This window comes from Adiantum capillus-veneris, chromosome 16 (assembly GCF_014529385.1).
Source record: "Adiantum capillus-veneris isolate H3 chromosome 16, ASM1452938v2, whole genome shotgun sequence".
NCBI lineage: Eukaryota > Viridiplantae > Streptophyta > Polypodiopsida > Polypodiales > Pteridaceae > Adiantum > Adiantum capillus-veneris.
In genome coordinates this window covers 5232557-5246145 of record NC_140946.1, presented here as the reverse complement: position 1 = coordinate 5246145, position 13589 = coordinate 5232557, and the positions used below count along the sequence as shown (strand labels likewise).

Sequence of the window (13589 nt, the reverse complement as noted above, 5' to 3'; positions counted from 1 at the left end):
AATCTAAACACAAGCCTTATGTCAATACATAGAAAACAACCTAAAGTGCTTGAATAGTTTCGACGCCTTGAACTAGACTAATAAAAAAACTCCAATAAGGGACATTTTTTAATGAATTTTTTTCCACAAGTATGCAGACAAAATCAACGCCCCAAAAAACATGTTAATACAATACCTCAAGAATTATGGCACCAAGCGGATTAGGCAAAGAAAGGGGAAGGGAGCCCAAGAAAGAGACCTTCGCTTTCCCTGGCCCTATGCAGGGGATTAGCATGGCCCCCCTTTTCAGGTGTGACGCGTTGTCCGCTACATTTTCGATCTCAGTAGTGAGCTAGCCAATGCTAGACTAATGGAACCGGCAGTCTGGGCCACTGCCTTACTACATGTGTGTTTGTGTATTTCTCCAGAGTTGCGGCCTTTGAGGACTCTATTCCGGCCTTTTCGTTTTCACTCTCCTTTGCCATCCATCCCATCTACATGTCTGCTCGGAGCCGTTACAGGTCTGCATGGCATGCAATGTAGTAAATCAATTGAAACCTGGTACGCGTAAAGCTGAATGCTTGGTGTTGCATTTTGTTTGCAATCGCCAGGTCTAATACTCAATTGTAAGCCACCTTTGTGGCTATGTGAAACATTTGTATGAATTCAATTTTCCTCCGTTCATACAAAATCTCAAAACAATTCTTACAGGTTTCTCTCAAGACATCTAAGGAATTGACAAAAATACAAAGAAGATTTTTTGCAATTAAATGCTTCTTTTTTGAAGTTCATAAATCAGAAACACGATCATAGAAAACCTTTCAAAACATCTAAATCGCAAAAGTGAAGGGTGATAGTGTAAGGTATAAAGAATCTTATGACATTGAAAAAAGACTTTTGGGCTATGTATTTCTCTGCATAAAGAGGGTGTATCACATCCATGCAAGCCTTTCCCTTAATACTTAGTGTCTTCTCATTGAAGGTCCCTTGTAGTACGCAAATATATGTTTTAAACGGGATGCCATTAAATGTTATCAATTATTACAATCAAATGAAAATTGCACAATATTAATGATAATTTGTGTAAGCCTCTAACATTCTCAAAGCATATGGAAATGTTTTGACCTTAAAAATGCAAAAGACAAGGAGATTCTGTGCAATTCAATGCATAACTATACTTTGTCTTGGAAGAAACTTAGAAGTCCACTTCTACCTTAAAAATGCATAAGCTACCAAATTTTAAAGCGAAACTTGTGGCTTTCAACCCATCTTTACAAAACCATGTTTTTCATTTCATTTATTTTTGGGAAAGAACTCATTTACCATGTCTTCAAATGCATTAGGTTAATTGCTTATTGAAGAATATACTAGATCTTGGAGCTAATCTATTGAAATGAAGCATTGAGCCAATGTTGTTCAAGACACTTAAACAGAAACCTAGTATATATACTCAATACAAAAGCATTAAATAATCCCATCACATTGCCAAACGGAGATGTCTAAGGAATCATTGCATCAAGCTAGTGTTAAAGGTTGGCTTAAATATGTTGTGTGATAATAAACAATATGTTTTTATTGGCCTAATCAGCATCGATCAACATATAAGACATGACTTGCGCGAAATCATTTTGTTTTATTCGTATATAGAGGAACCTTAAAGGTCCTTAATCAACCTATTATAAATTGCTACTATGGAAAAGGTATAATCTACTTCCCTTCAATAAGATTGATACAAATGAGGGGACTCTCTTTTTTAGAAAGGGAAATATTATATACAAGTACATAGCTAGTAGACCATCAAACACTTTCTGAAGCTACAACAAAGCAAGGAGCCACAACAAAGGAAGGTCCTTCATGCCAATTTAAGGATAAAGAAGTGCAATGCAAATCTAAGGACGACTCCACCACCTTGGGAAGAATACAAAATTTCAAATAAAATACACTTTCATTGGAAAGAAAGAGTTAACCCTAGGGGATCAAGCACTTTCTTTCAACACCACATAAAACAAACATTGTTGCGTGGCAACAAATCATCTTCTCCCCTCTAAAAATGCAACCTTGAGATTCTAAGTTGGGAGGGAGTGCTCGGTTGTAGCCTTGCTCTTATCCTACACTGAAATAAATAAATATCAACACCTATGGATAACTATTTGTGCACATGTTCTCCATGTAGTTTTCTTATAACCATGATAATCTATTGGCATGTAATTATTTTAATGGATCTCCTCCTTACTTATTGGTAAGTTTGCATTACCAGTTTCAAGCAAGCTCATTTCATATACACTAAAGGTAAATCAAGTGTTTGTTATTTCTAGCAAATCTCTACAATCTTGGAAAAATAGAAAACCTAGCAAAAAATCTAAATGGATCTCCCCCTTACTTATTGGTAAGTTTGCATTACCAGTTTCAAGCAAGCTCAGTTCATATACATTGAAGGTAAATCATGCGTTCGTTGTTTCTAGCAAATCTCTACGATCTTGGAAAAATAGAAAACCAGGCAAAAATTTTAAATCATAAGCAACATTAAGGTACTTGAACATCTAAAGATTGTATATTTTCTATATAGAGAGCTTGTAGAGCAAGCATGCTTCTTTACTCTTACCTTTCATAGGCTTCTCTTCTCCTTGGAGTTTCATTGCACTCTTTGGACTCTTTACGTAGAAATTGGATTTCTTTTGTTTTGAAGCCAACGGATGTACCATTTCAAAAAAAAGGTTCTTCAAGTCATCTTCATAAGCAAAAGTGAGGGACGGGAGAAAATATAGGTGGCTTGGGAAATGGAAAGCCAAAAGACTTTGGGCTTTGTATATGAAGATTTGCTACCTTCTGTTCTTTTCTTCACCCTACCGTTTTGTGTTGGCTTGGTTGTGTTGAAGCCATTAATATTGATGTTGTAGAGAAGCCAAGTCATCAGCTTTGTCACCAGGCCTTGCCAGGTCATGTGCTAGAGCTGGCAATTAGTCTTCTTGATATAACCAAATATTGGGCATAAACACAAGGGTCTTTGCCAAAGTGTAGGCAGAGGTAGTTGTGCCGAGTCTTGTGTTTACTCCCATTCGAAGTATTCTACATTGGAGTTGACGGGCATTTTCTTGACTTGGGTCTCTTCTTGCTGTCACACGAGACTGATTTTTCCCCGTCCGCTCCTACTTCAATCCTAACCCACAAGACCCATTCAAAACCCACGACATGCGCCAGGCTACATCCTCACGACACACACTTGCGTCTCCTCATTATGAGGACGCATCCATGAACCCCAAATTTAGTAACCCACAATCAATCCAATTGGAGCAGATGTTGCAAGATGGTTCGAGTATGTTAAACCGCACCAACCAGACCCTCATCAATTTCATGGCCTCTAATAACACATGCAAACCCGACACAAATAGCAAAGTTCGGACAAAGACATTCCCAGGACTGCCGACAGGATATTTTCACATGGCTCGACCACTTTGCCAACATGGCTGAATACCATCACTGAAGCGACAGTCACAAGACTATGGAAGTACCCAATTGCTTCAATTAAATAGGTAAGCGTGCATGCTCGGTGGTGGCTTGTGCGGAGAGCTCAAGCTTCCTTTTTCACAGGGCAGATCCATCCTTAGGTTCGCATCATTCATGGCTAGGTTGGCATTTGCGACACCAGTATTATCTTCGCCTTATCTTCAACCAATGTCAACTCCATTAGGTAGTAAGCATGCATTTCCATGCTCTAGTATGAAAAGAGAGGGAAGCCCATTTATTCTCAGAAATGGGCTTTTCAGCAACATCACATTGGTGGACATCCTCACAAATTTCGCCTGCCTTTTGATTACCTCCGCTTTAAAGGATTTGTTGCATACTAGATAACAATTTGTCATCCTATTTGAGACAGCCGTTCAGCATGACGACAACTTTTTTGGCGTTTAATTGAATCGTGTGGCTTTGTGGTGTCAAGCAATTTGTAGAGGTTACATCATTGTTAGGGCTGAAGACAGCAAATCAACCAAGACCTTCGATATGGGCATGTGTGTGTGTGTGTGTGTGTGTGTGTGTGTGTGTGTGTGTGTGTGTGTGTGTCTGTGTCTGTGTCTGTGTCTGCGCACGCACCAACACAAAGAGGATTGCTTGTCAGTAATGTGCTGATTCCAGAAGAAAAAGCCACAACTTGTCCTCGTTGTTCTCTCCACCTACTGCATGTACATTTCTCTTGGTGCAATAAAAGAAAGCAAGCCAGAGCTAAGAGAAAGAAAACGTGTTTGAAAATCAAGGGTGGAGTTCTACGTCATTTGAGGCCGCACAACAAAATTCAAATATCATCCATCAATCACTAGCTGACAATCTATTGAATGGAACAGTTCATAGAAGGCCTTGAAATGATTGTAGCTGATATCGATATCCCCTGTTCCACAAATCTCTCTCACGCTGTATCAAACAAAGACAAAATACATCCGATTCAGTCGATGGCATCCCTCTGCTCAACAAGTCTGAGATTTGGAGGGGGGTTCCCACCTGTGCATAGAAAGCTGTGGTATGCCACAGTCCACGGTCCTGATGCCAATGCCCGATGCAAGAATTGGACCTATGGTTGAACCACAGCCCATATCATTCCTGACCACAAAATTCTGTGCAAAGGAGCAAGCCGATTTCAACAATTACCAATTTGACATATAAATTAAGCAAACACCCAGACAATGCCAGACCAACATTATGACCTGTGTTGGGATTGCCCTCGCCTTTGCAACCTCCTTGAATAAAAAGGCTGTGGCTGCTGTTGTTGCATAGCGTTGATTAGCATTATGTTTGATAACTATTCCTTCATGCAATTTCGGTTGATGATGATCCTCATGCCGATCAGAATAATTAGGGTGCAATGCATGGGCCATATCAGCAGACACTGCACGTACCAATTTCTAGTTAGGAAAGAGTTACAGACAGCAGTGTGTACAACTAAAACTTTCCTAAGGTAGCAGGTATGATGATCATTAATAAGAATTAAAACCCTAGAGCCAATGAGCCTTGTACTATTGCTATGCTGCCACCGACTATTGATCCTCTTGCTCTATCACTATGTCCAACTGCTCTGGGATCTCCTCTCGATCCTGATCTCGTAACCTTTCCTCAAGAGGCCTATCTGGGGCTGCTCCACCTCTCCCAACCTGTGTCTCACTTACCTGTCTATCAACAAGGATAGGCTATGCCTGTACCTGTCTCTATGATGCTGACGTGCAGGTTATTTGTATGTGCGTATGAGGGTGTATGAAGTGTAGAGATGTGTATGGTGTGTGAGTGTGTGGATTCTCTCTCTCTCTCTCTCTCTCTCTCTCTCTCTCTCTCTCTCTCTCTCTCTCTCTCACGAAAGTGGTTTGTCTGTCAACCTTGGTAAAACCAAGGTTATGGTGTTTAATACCACCCCACAATGGATCAGGAGATCGGCACCTACATTCATATACGGCCAGGAGATTGTGGAGTACACAGACGCTTACACTTACCTTGGAGTGGTTTTTACTGGACCCACATTCTCACTCAGAAGAGCAGCAGAGACCAGACTAACTAGAGCCCACACAGCATTGGGTAGATTGGAGAGGATGTGTTCACAGGTTCAGTTTCAGGAACCCCGGACGAAGCTCTGGCTCTTTGACACCTTGGTGGCCTCAGCATTGCTCTATGGGGCTGAGATATGGGGACCTTCATTGGATCACCACGGGAGGCTGGGTCGCACAGACGGATGGGGGAACATGGAGAAGCCTCTCGTCTCTATGATCTCGCGGCTCATTAGAGCCAAGGCATCCGTACCACAGGCCATTATCCGAGCAGAGCTGGCGGCCCCCCCACTAGTGGTAGAGGCGCTCACCAGATCAGTCTCCTTCATAAACCGCACATGGGAACTTCCCAGAGACAGATACGCTCGCATTGCACTTGAGTCCTCCCGACAGTTAGCCATACAAGGAGATACAACATGCTGGTATGGGGAGATGACATCATGGTTTCAGGCGCATGGTTCAGCATAGACAGGCTGCCACCATTCCAGTACTCATTGGACGCACCATCTCTCATTCTCACACAGTCGGAGATCACCAAGCTCATCCGCCAAGACCTGACCCAGCTAGACACCAGGAGGACATGGATACAACCAGCACAAGAACTGGGCGCGAAAATGGCTTTCTACAAAGACCACCTTCTCCAGCTTACGGAAGATGGTTTTGTGATGAGACCCAGATACATGGATACCCACCTATCTCATGGGATACAGTGTGCTATTGGCCAGTTACGCACATCGTCTCACCAGCTGCAGATTGAAACCGGGAGATATAGCGGAGTACCAGCAGAGGCCAGGACATGCCCCTTGTGTGACATGGAACCTGAGACAGAGCTGCATTATACATGCCGCTGCCCCATCTACTACGAGATACGAGGCCGCTTCCATTGCTTGTTCAGAGAGGGTTTTGGACCACTCTCAAGAGTAATGAGATACGAAGATCAAAGATGCCTAGGTTTGTTCTTGCTCGAGCTGCGCAGACACAGAGAGACCCTGATGAATGGCGAGGCTAACCAGTCTCAAAGACGGATTACAGACTTCTTCGGAGCAGACACGGGACAGCTGCAAGAGCCACTCCCACAGCAGAGCTCCCCCCCGTCTCACACTAGAGGCACATTGATTGACCGAGCGATAGAACTGGGGAAATCCAGGCGCCCACGACTGCGCAGGACTACACAGCATCGACGGAGGCTACGTCAAAAGATTCAGAGCACATTGGCCAGGCATGCACGACACCCGGTTAGACTACTAACCATGGAGGAAATTGATGAGATCCGCCAACGACCGATGCTAGATCTTTTGTGATTCAGCTATCCCAACTAGCCACCCATTTTTGCTTAGTTTTTCGGCTTAGCTCACATCAACCTATCTAGAATCCCATAATATATATCTTTGTTTTGTACTGTTGATTAGGTTATTTTGTTACTCTGACTTTGTATCAGATCCACCACCTTGTAACTTTCTAGTCTCATAGGTCACTATGGCCTTTTGAAGACGTTAATATAACATTTCATTTCATTTCATTTTCTCTCTCTCTCTCTCTCTCTCTCTCTCTCTCTCTCTCTCTCTCTCTCTCTCTCTCCTTTTTTTTAGTGGAAAGATCATCTCTAAAGATCTAAGGACAAAAGAACCCTCGAGATACTAGAAATAGCCTATCTTGCAAGATGTACAGGATTGAAAAAACCAAAGGTGGATATGGAAGAATCCACTAAAAGCAGCTCCTCAAGGTTGGGTATGAGAGGAATGCAGGATGAACCACTGCGGTGGGGAGTAATGCCATTGAATGTGACCTCTGACAAAACTGAAAAAATCTGGGAGTGAGCCCATCGTCTGAGAAAAACACGCCTGCGCTCCCCGGGTGCCCTCGAGGAATACGCTGCTGAATCCCACTAACTACATATAGAGTGTGGATAATATCCACCCGAATGTTTGCGAGGATGTCCATAGTAGAGGACCGTGCAACACTAAGAACGTGAGGGCAATGAGCTCACCAAATGTTCCACAACGTAATCGCAACCAGCATGCAGAGCACCTCATTTCGGAACCGAGGAGCATCATGCTGCACATCCCCTTGGTGTATCATACTCAAGGTACCCATTAAATACCCTAAGGCTGCCAGCATGAAAACCGAATCCATGGGAGCACCCTCCAAAAACAAATGACTGCGAAGGACAATGCATCAACTACGAGACAGCTCCCTGCGTAAGAAAGACAAACTAGACCCTCGCTCTAGAAATACGTATTGCAAGAGTGGTCATAGCCTTCCCTGACGTCGACCACCTTGGTCTCTAATTAGTGTCATCTCTCACTGATAGAGACGAGATGTTCGAAATCCAAGTGCTCTCTATCTCCTACTGGTTTTGAATGTCTCTACTCTTTGGAGGGTAATCCCCTATGGTCTGGGTGCTGAGAGTGGGGTGGATCTTTGAAAGAATGTGGTGATCTGTGTTTCTCGCCCCTTCATGTACAATATCGTCCTGTAAAGAGATCTCTCCGTACCACTGAATTTCCAGTATGAACCTCCCTAGCATACGCTGGTCTTTTGACTCAAGAGCTAGCGGAGGAGTGCTGCTCTCTGAACAAGGTGGGGCATCTCTCTATGATGGCAGTGTAGGCTCTACAGCCGCATACATAGTATCCATCTCCTCTTCACATAGTATGCATATCTTCTCAACATAGTTGGAGATGTGAGCTGCTTTGCTGGTCTCTATCTCAAGGTGGTATGACGAAACCTTGAGCTGGCCAATCGTGACCCTAGACCCATATGGTACGAAACCCTCCATGTATACGGGTCGTTATAAATCCATCCACAGAGCGCGCGCGCGCGCGAGAGAGAGAGAGAGAGAGAGAGAGAGAGAGAGAGAGAGAGAGAGAGAGAGAGAGAGAGAAATGAAATGAAATGTTATATTAACGTCTTCAGAAGGCCATAGTGACCTATGAGACCAGAAAGTTACAAGGTGGTGGATCTGATACGAAGTCAGAGTAACAAAATAACCTAACAACAGTACAAAACAAAGATATATACTATGGGATCCTAGATTGGTCGATGTGAGCTAAGTAAAAAACTAAGCAAAAATGGGCGGCTTGTTGGGATAGCTGAATCACAAAAGATCTAGCATCGGTCGTTGGCGAATCTCATCAATTTCCTCCATGGTTAGTAGTCTGACCGGGCGTCATGCATGCCTGGCCAGCGTGCTCCGAATCTTTTGACGTAGCCTCCGTCGATGCTGTGTAGGCCTTGCGCAGTCGTGGGTGCATGGATTTCCCCAGTTCAATCGCTCGGTCGATCAGTGTGTCTCCGGTGTGAGACGAGGGGGAGCTCTGCTGTGGGAGTGGCTCTTGCGGCTATCCCGTGTCTGCTTTGAAGAAGTCTGATCCGTCTTTGAGACTGGCTAGCCTCGCCATTCATCAGGCTCTCTCTGTGTCTGCGCAGCTCGAGCAAGAACAAACCCAGGCATCTGTGATCTTCGTATCCCATTACTCTTGAGAGTGGTCCAAAACCCTCTCTGAACAAGCAATGGAAGCGACCTCGTATCTCGTAGTAGACGGGGCAGCGGCATGTATAATGCAGCTCTGTCTCAGGTTCCATGTCACAGAAGAGGCATGTCCTGGCCTCTGCTAGTACTCCACTATATCTCCCAGTTTCAATCCGCAGCTGGTGAGACGATGTGCGTAACTAGCCAATAGCACATCGTATCCCATGAGACAAGTGGGTATCCATGTATCTTGGTCTCGTCACAAAACCATCTTCCGTAAGCTGGAGAAGGTGGTCTCTGTAGAAAGCCATCTTCGTGCCCAATTCTTGTGCTGGTTGTATCCATGTCCTCCTGGTGTCTAGCTAGGTAAGGTCTTGGCGGATGAGCTTGGTGATCTCCGACCGTATAAGAATGAGAGATGGTGCATCCAATGAGTACTGGAATGGTGGCAACCTGTCTATGCTGAACCCATGCGCCTGAAACCATGATGTCATCTCCCCATACCAACATGTTGTATCTCCTTGTATGGCTAACTGTCGAGAGGACTCAAGTGCTATGCAAGCATATCTGTCTCTGGGAAGTTCCCATGTGCGGTTTATGAAGGAGACTGATCTGGTGAGCGCCTCCAACACTAGTGGGGGGGCCGCTAGCTCTGCTCGGATAATGGCCCGTGGTACTAATGCCTTGGCTCTAATGAGCCGCGAGATCATAGAGAGAGAGAGAGAGAGAGAGAGAGAGAGAGAGAGAGAGAGAGAGAGAGAGAGACACAGATTTCACGCCTATTAGAGGCCATAATCGGCCGATGAGACAGAACAATGTACATGATAGGGTATCATCATTCATCTATGTACCGACAAAAGGGCAAAGGTATAAAATAAAAATGTAACAATGCTACTGATAGGAAATTGCTAAGGGGCAGTGATCCATGGGTGTCCAATAGAAGGTATGCAATGGTGGTGGGTGGGTTTTGGGGGGTGTGCGTGGGGGGGGGGGGGGGGGGGGGTGTTTGTGGGTCGTTTGTTGAAGCTCTATCTCTAGGGGTGAAAAAAGGTGTAATATCTATAGGCATCAATCATCTAGCTCCATCCAGTGCCATAATATGGCTGTAGTATGTGGTGCATGGGAGGGTCGAGGATGAGACGCCCTCTAAGTATGGTTGCCAGATTTGCTGTCGTTCTCTCCCACGCTGCCTCTAAGGCCCGATAGTGCCGAGTCTGGATCTCCTAGAGCTCCAGGTGGTAACGTCTCTTGGCCCTGTATCCTGGACCTCTTGTTCTCCATCTCGGTCTCACCTCCTCTGTCACCCCTTGCGGTGGTGTCCCGCTAGAAGAAATTTGTGAGCTGTGCCTGTTTCCCCCCGATCGCGACTGCGGTGATAGGTGTCTCAGTCTCTGTTGTCCTAAGAACAAAGGCTTGTATCTGGTCCTAATCCCCTCACCTGCTATGCATCTGCATACATGGTGCTCTTCACTCTCTATCTCCTCTGAGCATAGTCTACATGTCCTCTCCTTTTGTGGGATTTGTGCAGCCCTACATGTCTCTAGCTCAAGCTTGGGTGGTGAGACTCTGAGCTGGCCAATCGTCACTCGTGAGCTATGTGGCCCATGTACTGTGGCCACTGGATGAACCCATCTGCTAGTATGGTCAGGAACTGCTCTCTTTTGTACAACATCTTCATGGGAAGAGTCTGTCTAGGTGTGACCCAAGTCTCTTTGATGCAGAGCTGCCACAAGGTCTGTCTGAGTACTCTGTTCTGCTCACTATGTGTGAGCCGGATGAATGGGGAATCTTAGATCATATTGAAAGGGGGGTAGTCTCTGCATGTCTATTCCATGTAGGTCAAACCATTGTGTCACCTATGAGTACCATGTGCCTGTCTCCCCAATCTCTGAGAGCCGCCTAGAGGCCTCAAAACCGTGTGAGCCTATCTACAAGTAGCCAAAGTTCTCTGGATGTTTGTGTGCCCAGTGCTAGGAACGTGGCATTTGAACAAAATCCTTTGTCGAACCTCATCGATTTCCGGCATGTAGACCTTTCCATTTCTAAACAATAGTCCACATCTAATGGAATATTGATGTTTGACATGCATGCCACATGGTGTAGCAAAGGGGAGAGGCAATATGGTGGACTACATCATGGGACCCAAAGAGTTAGCACACCTACTCAACTCTTTTACCATTCCTCCCAGGCCCATTGGAGCTGACCATACCCGCCTCACTTTCTCTTTCATAGGCACCCCCATCTCTCATACACAGACCACATACACACCCCATACCACTAGACATTTCACTTACGAGCTAGCCTTTGTTTACTCATCACAGGTCTACCAAGGCATTCTTACCCTTGACCTTGACACCCTTTTATCCATCCTCACCTCTCAGATCTCATTAGTCCTTCACACCTTCACCATTAGTTGCATTTCACACACCACCCACTAGTCACACACCTCCACTTGGGACCCCCTAGAACAGATGGTATGATGATGACTGTAGAGAGCTATACCGCAAGCTACGAGCACAGAGAGCACTAGAGGAGATCACAGAGCAAGATGTTAGACGACGGATGAGAGCCCTCACTTGTCGAAAACGGCAAGCGTTTGAGGAGACCAAGGAGCTCGAGTTGTATTAGCTACTTATGAGCATGGCAGACGAGATTCCTGGGCAGCCAGAGCCACGGCCCACAACATCCACACTTTTCATAGCAGACATGGTAGGGTGGGCCATCCAAAGACTACAACACCGGATATCTACGGATCATACAGGTCTATAGACCGAGCACCTCATCTACACAGTCGACACCTTAGCTCCATTGATTGCACACCTTTTCAATAGGGCTATGGTGAAAGTCTTCCTAGAGGAGCGGACTAGCCACACCATAGTGCCTATTCACAAATTTGGCGACACCTTGGATCCAAGGAATTACAGGACTATCATGATTGGCCACATAATGGCCAAACTTTACGGAGTAGTACTTGAGGCAGAGCTCATATGCAGAGAGTGAGGGCCTTAGAGCTTCAAGGCGGGCAAAGGCTTTAGAACGAGCTTTCTCTACCATGGATCATATCTTCGTTTTGCGTTGTGTGATCAATGGGGCCAAGCATGGAAGAAGAAGCTATATTGCTGCTTTGTGGATTTCTGCAAAGCTTTTGACACAATGCCTCAAGAGAGACTTTTCCAATGCCTACAGGGATTGGGGGTTCCGGCACAGATGATTTGGGCCACATATGCTTTATATGAGGAGGTGATAGGACGAGTTAGATGCCTAGGAGGACTCTTAGATACCATTGCTAGCACCATTGGTGTGAAGCAAGGGTGTCCCCTTTCACCCATGCTGTTTGGGCACAACTTCGACAAGATCTCTGATTTTGTACTCAAGAGCCGGAGGGCAGGAGGCACATCTAGCAGGTACCCCAATACATATTATGGTTTATGCTGATGTTTTTTTAATCTCTGAGTCACAAGAGGGGCAGCAGTGCCATCTCGGCGCCCTTGATGATTTTTGCACACAGCAAGGTATGGCAATGAACCTTGGCAAAACGATGGTCATGATCTTCCACACATCCAGAGGAGTCAGACACGGAACAATTTTCAGGTGGAGGGAGAGTGCAGGTGGTAGAGTCATATGTATATCTAGAGTGCCAATCTCCCTGTGCACTTCACCATGAGTCAGGCTACCACAGATAGGCTTACTAGAGAATATGCAACATTGACTATGCTAGAGCGGAGATGCCACTCTTAACACATTTTCAGGAGCTTCGCACCATAGGGTGGCTCTTCGACACTTTGGTGACACCGGCTATGATGTACGCTGCTACAGTATGGGCTCTAGGCCCAATAGCAAACACCTGGACTCAGATAGAGAAACCCTAGATTTGTATGCCATCTTGGATGATTCGCAGCAAGCGTACAGTACCACATAGTGTACATCCAGTATTTCATGTCAGCCGCCTTAAAGAAAAATTAGGCGAGGCCAACGTTGTGGTGCCTATTGAGGAAAATGTATGGCAAGATATGCAAACTGAGTATATTCCTTAAGTACCAGAGGCGGTTTTAGATCATCGTACACATCATTCACACCAAAAGGCTTATGACGAGTACTTAATTAAATGGAAGGGTCAATCCGGAAGGTTTGCTACTTGGGGATCGGTTAGAGCTTTAAAAGCTCTGTATCCCCACTTCATTGATGAGGACATCAATGGTTCTTAAGGGGGGAAGTATGTTATGTCTCGCTTACAGGAGAGGGGATCTAGCCTAGACGCCGTCAGAATGGGCGTCCAGTGTCCGCCCGGATGTAGTGTGAACCCCCGCCAGTGTGGCCGGCCATTATTATAAAAGGGAGGCGAAAGCCTCATTTGTAATTATTGACCCTCCTGACAGAGTGCCAATGGTTAGCCCGTGAGGCCAGGAGTGTGTGAGGTCACCTCCAGGAGGTGAGGCCGGGTGGTATGGGATGGTCGGTCTTAACACGTGCACGCCTACATCCGCAAACGCTGCCCCAGCACAGGGTTGCTACCGGATGGTGGCAATGAGTGGGCGGTTCCTCTGACGCGTGTCTATAGGCGGTCCGTGTTAGCTGGGAGATCCTCTCTGCGTGTTTGTTTCAGTTTGGAATTGTAT

The 13589-nt window shown here is 45.5% G+C and overlaps 1 protein-coding gene across 2 annotated transcripts in view; it reads right to left on the bottom strand.

Moving 5' to 3' along the window:
• Positions 1-3987: 3987 nt before the first annotated feature.
• LOC147438490 (Zn-dependent exopeptidases superfamily protein) overlaps positions 3988-13589 on the bottom strand; it is an 88993-nt gene continuing 79391 nt past the window's right edge. For both annotated transcript variants that reach the window (XM_086484587.1, XM_086484588.1), the window contains 3 exons: positions 4674-4855; positions 4471-4583; positions 3988-4383 (listed from right to left, as the gene is read on the bottom strand). In XM_086484587.1, the coding sequence (XP_086340713.1) occupies positions 4275-4383; positions 4471-4583; positions 4674-4855 (404 nt within the window). In that variant the 3' untranslated portion in view covers positions 3988-4274. The remainder of the gene's footprint in view (positions 4384-4470; positions 4584-4673; positions 4856-13589) is intronic.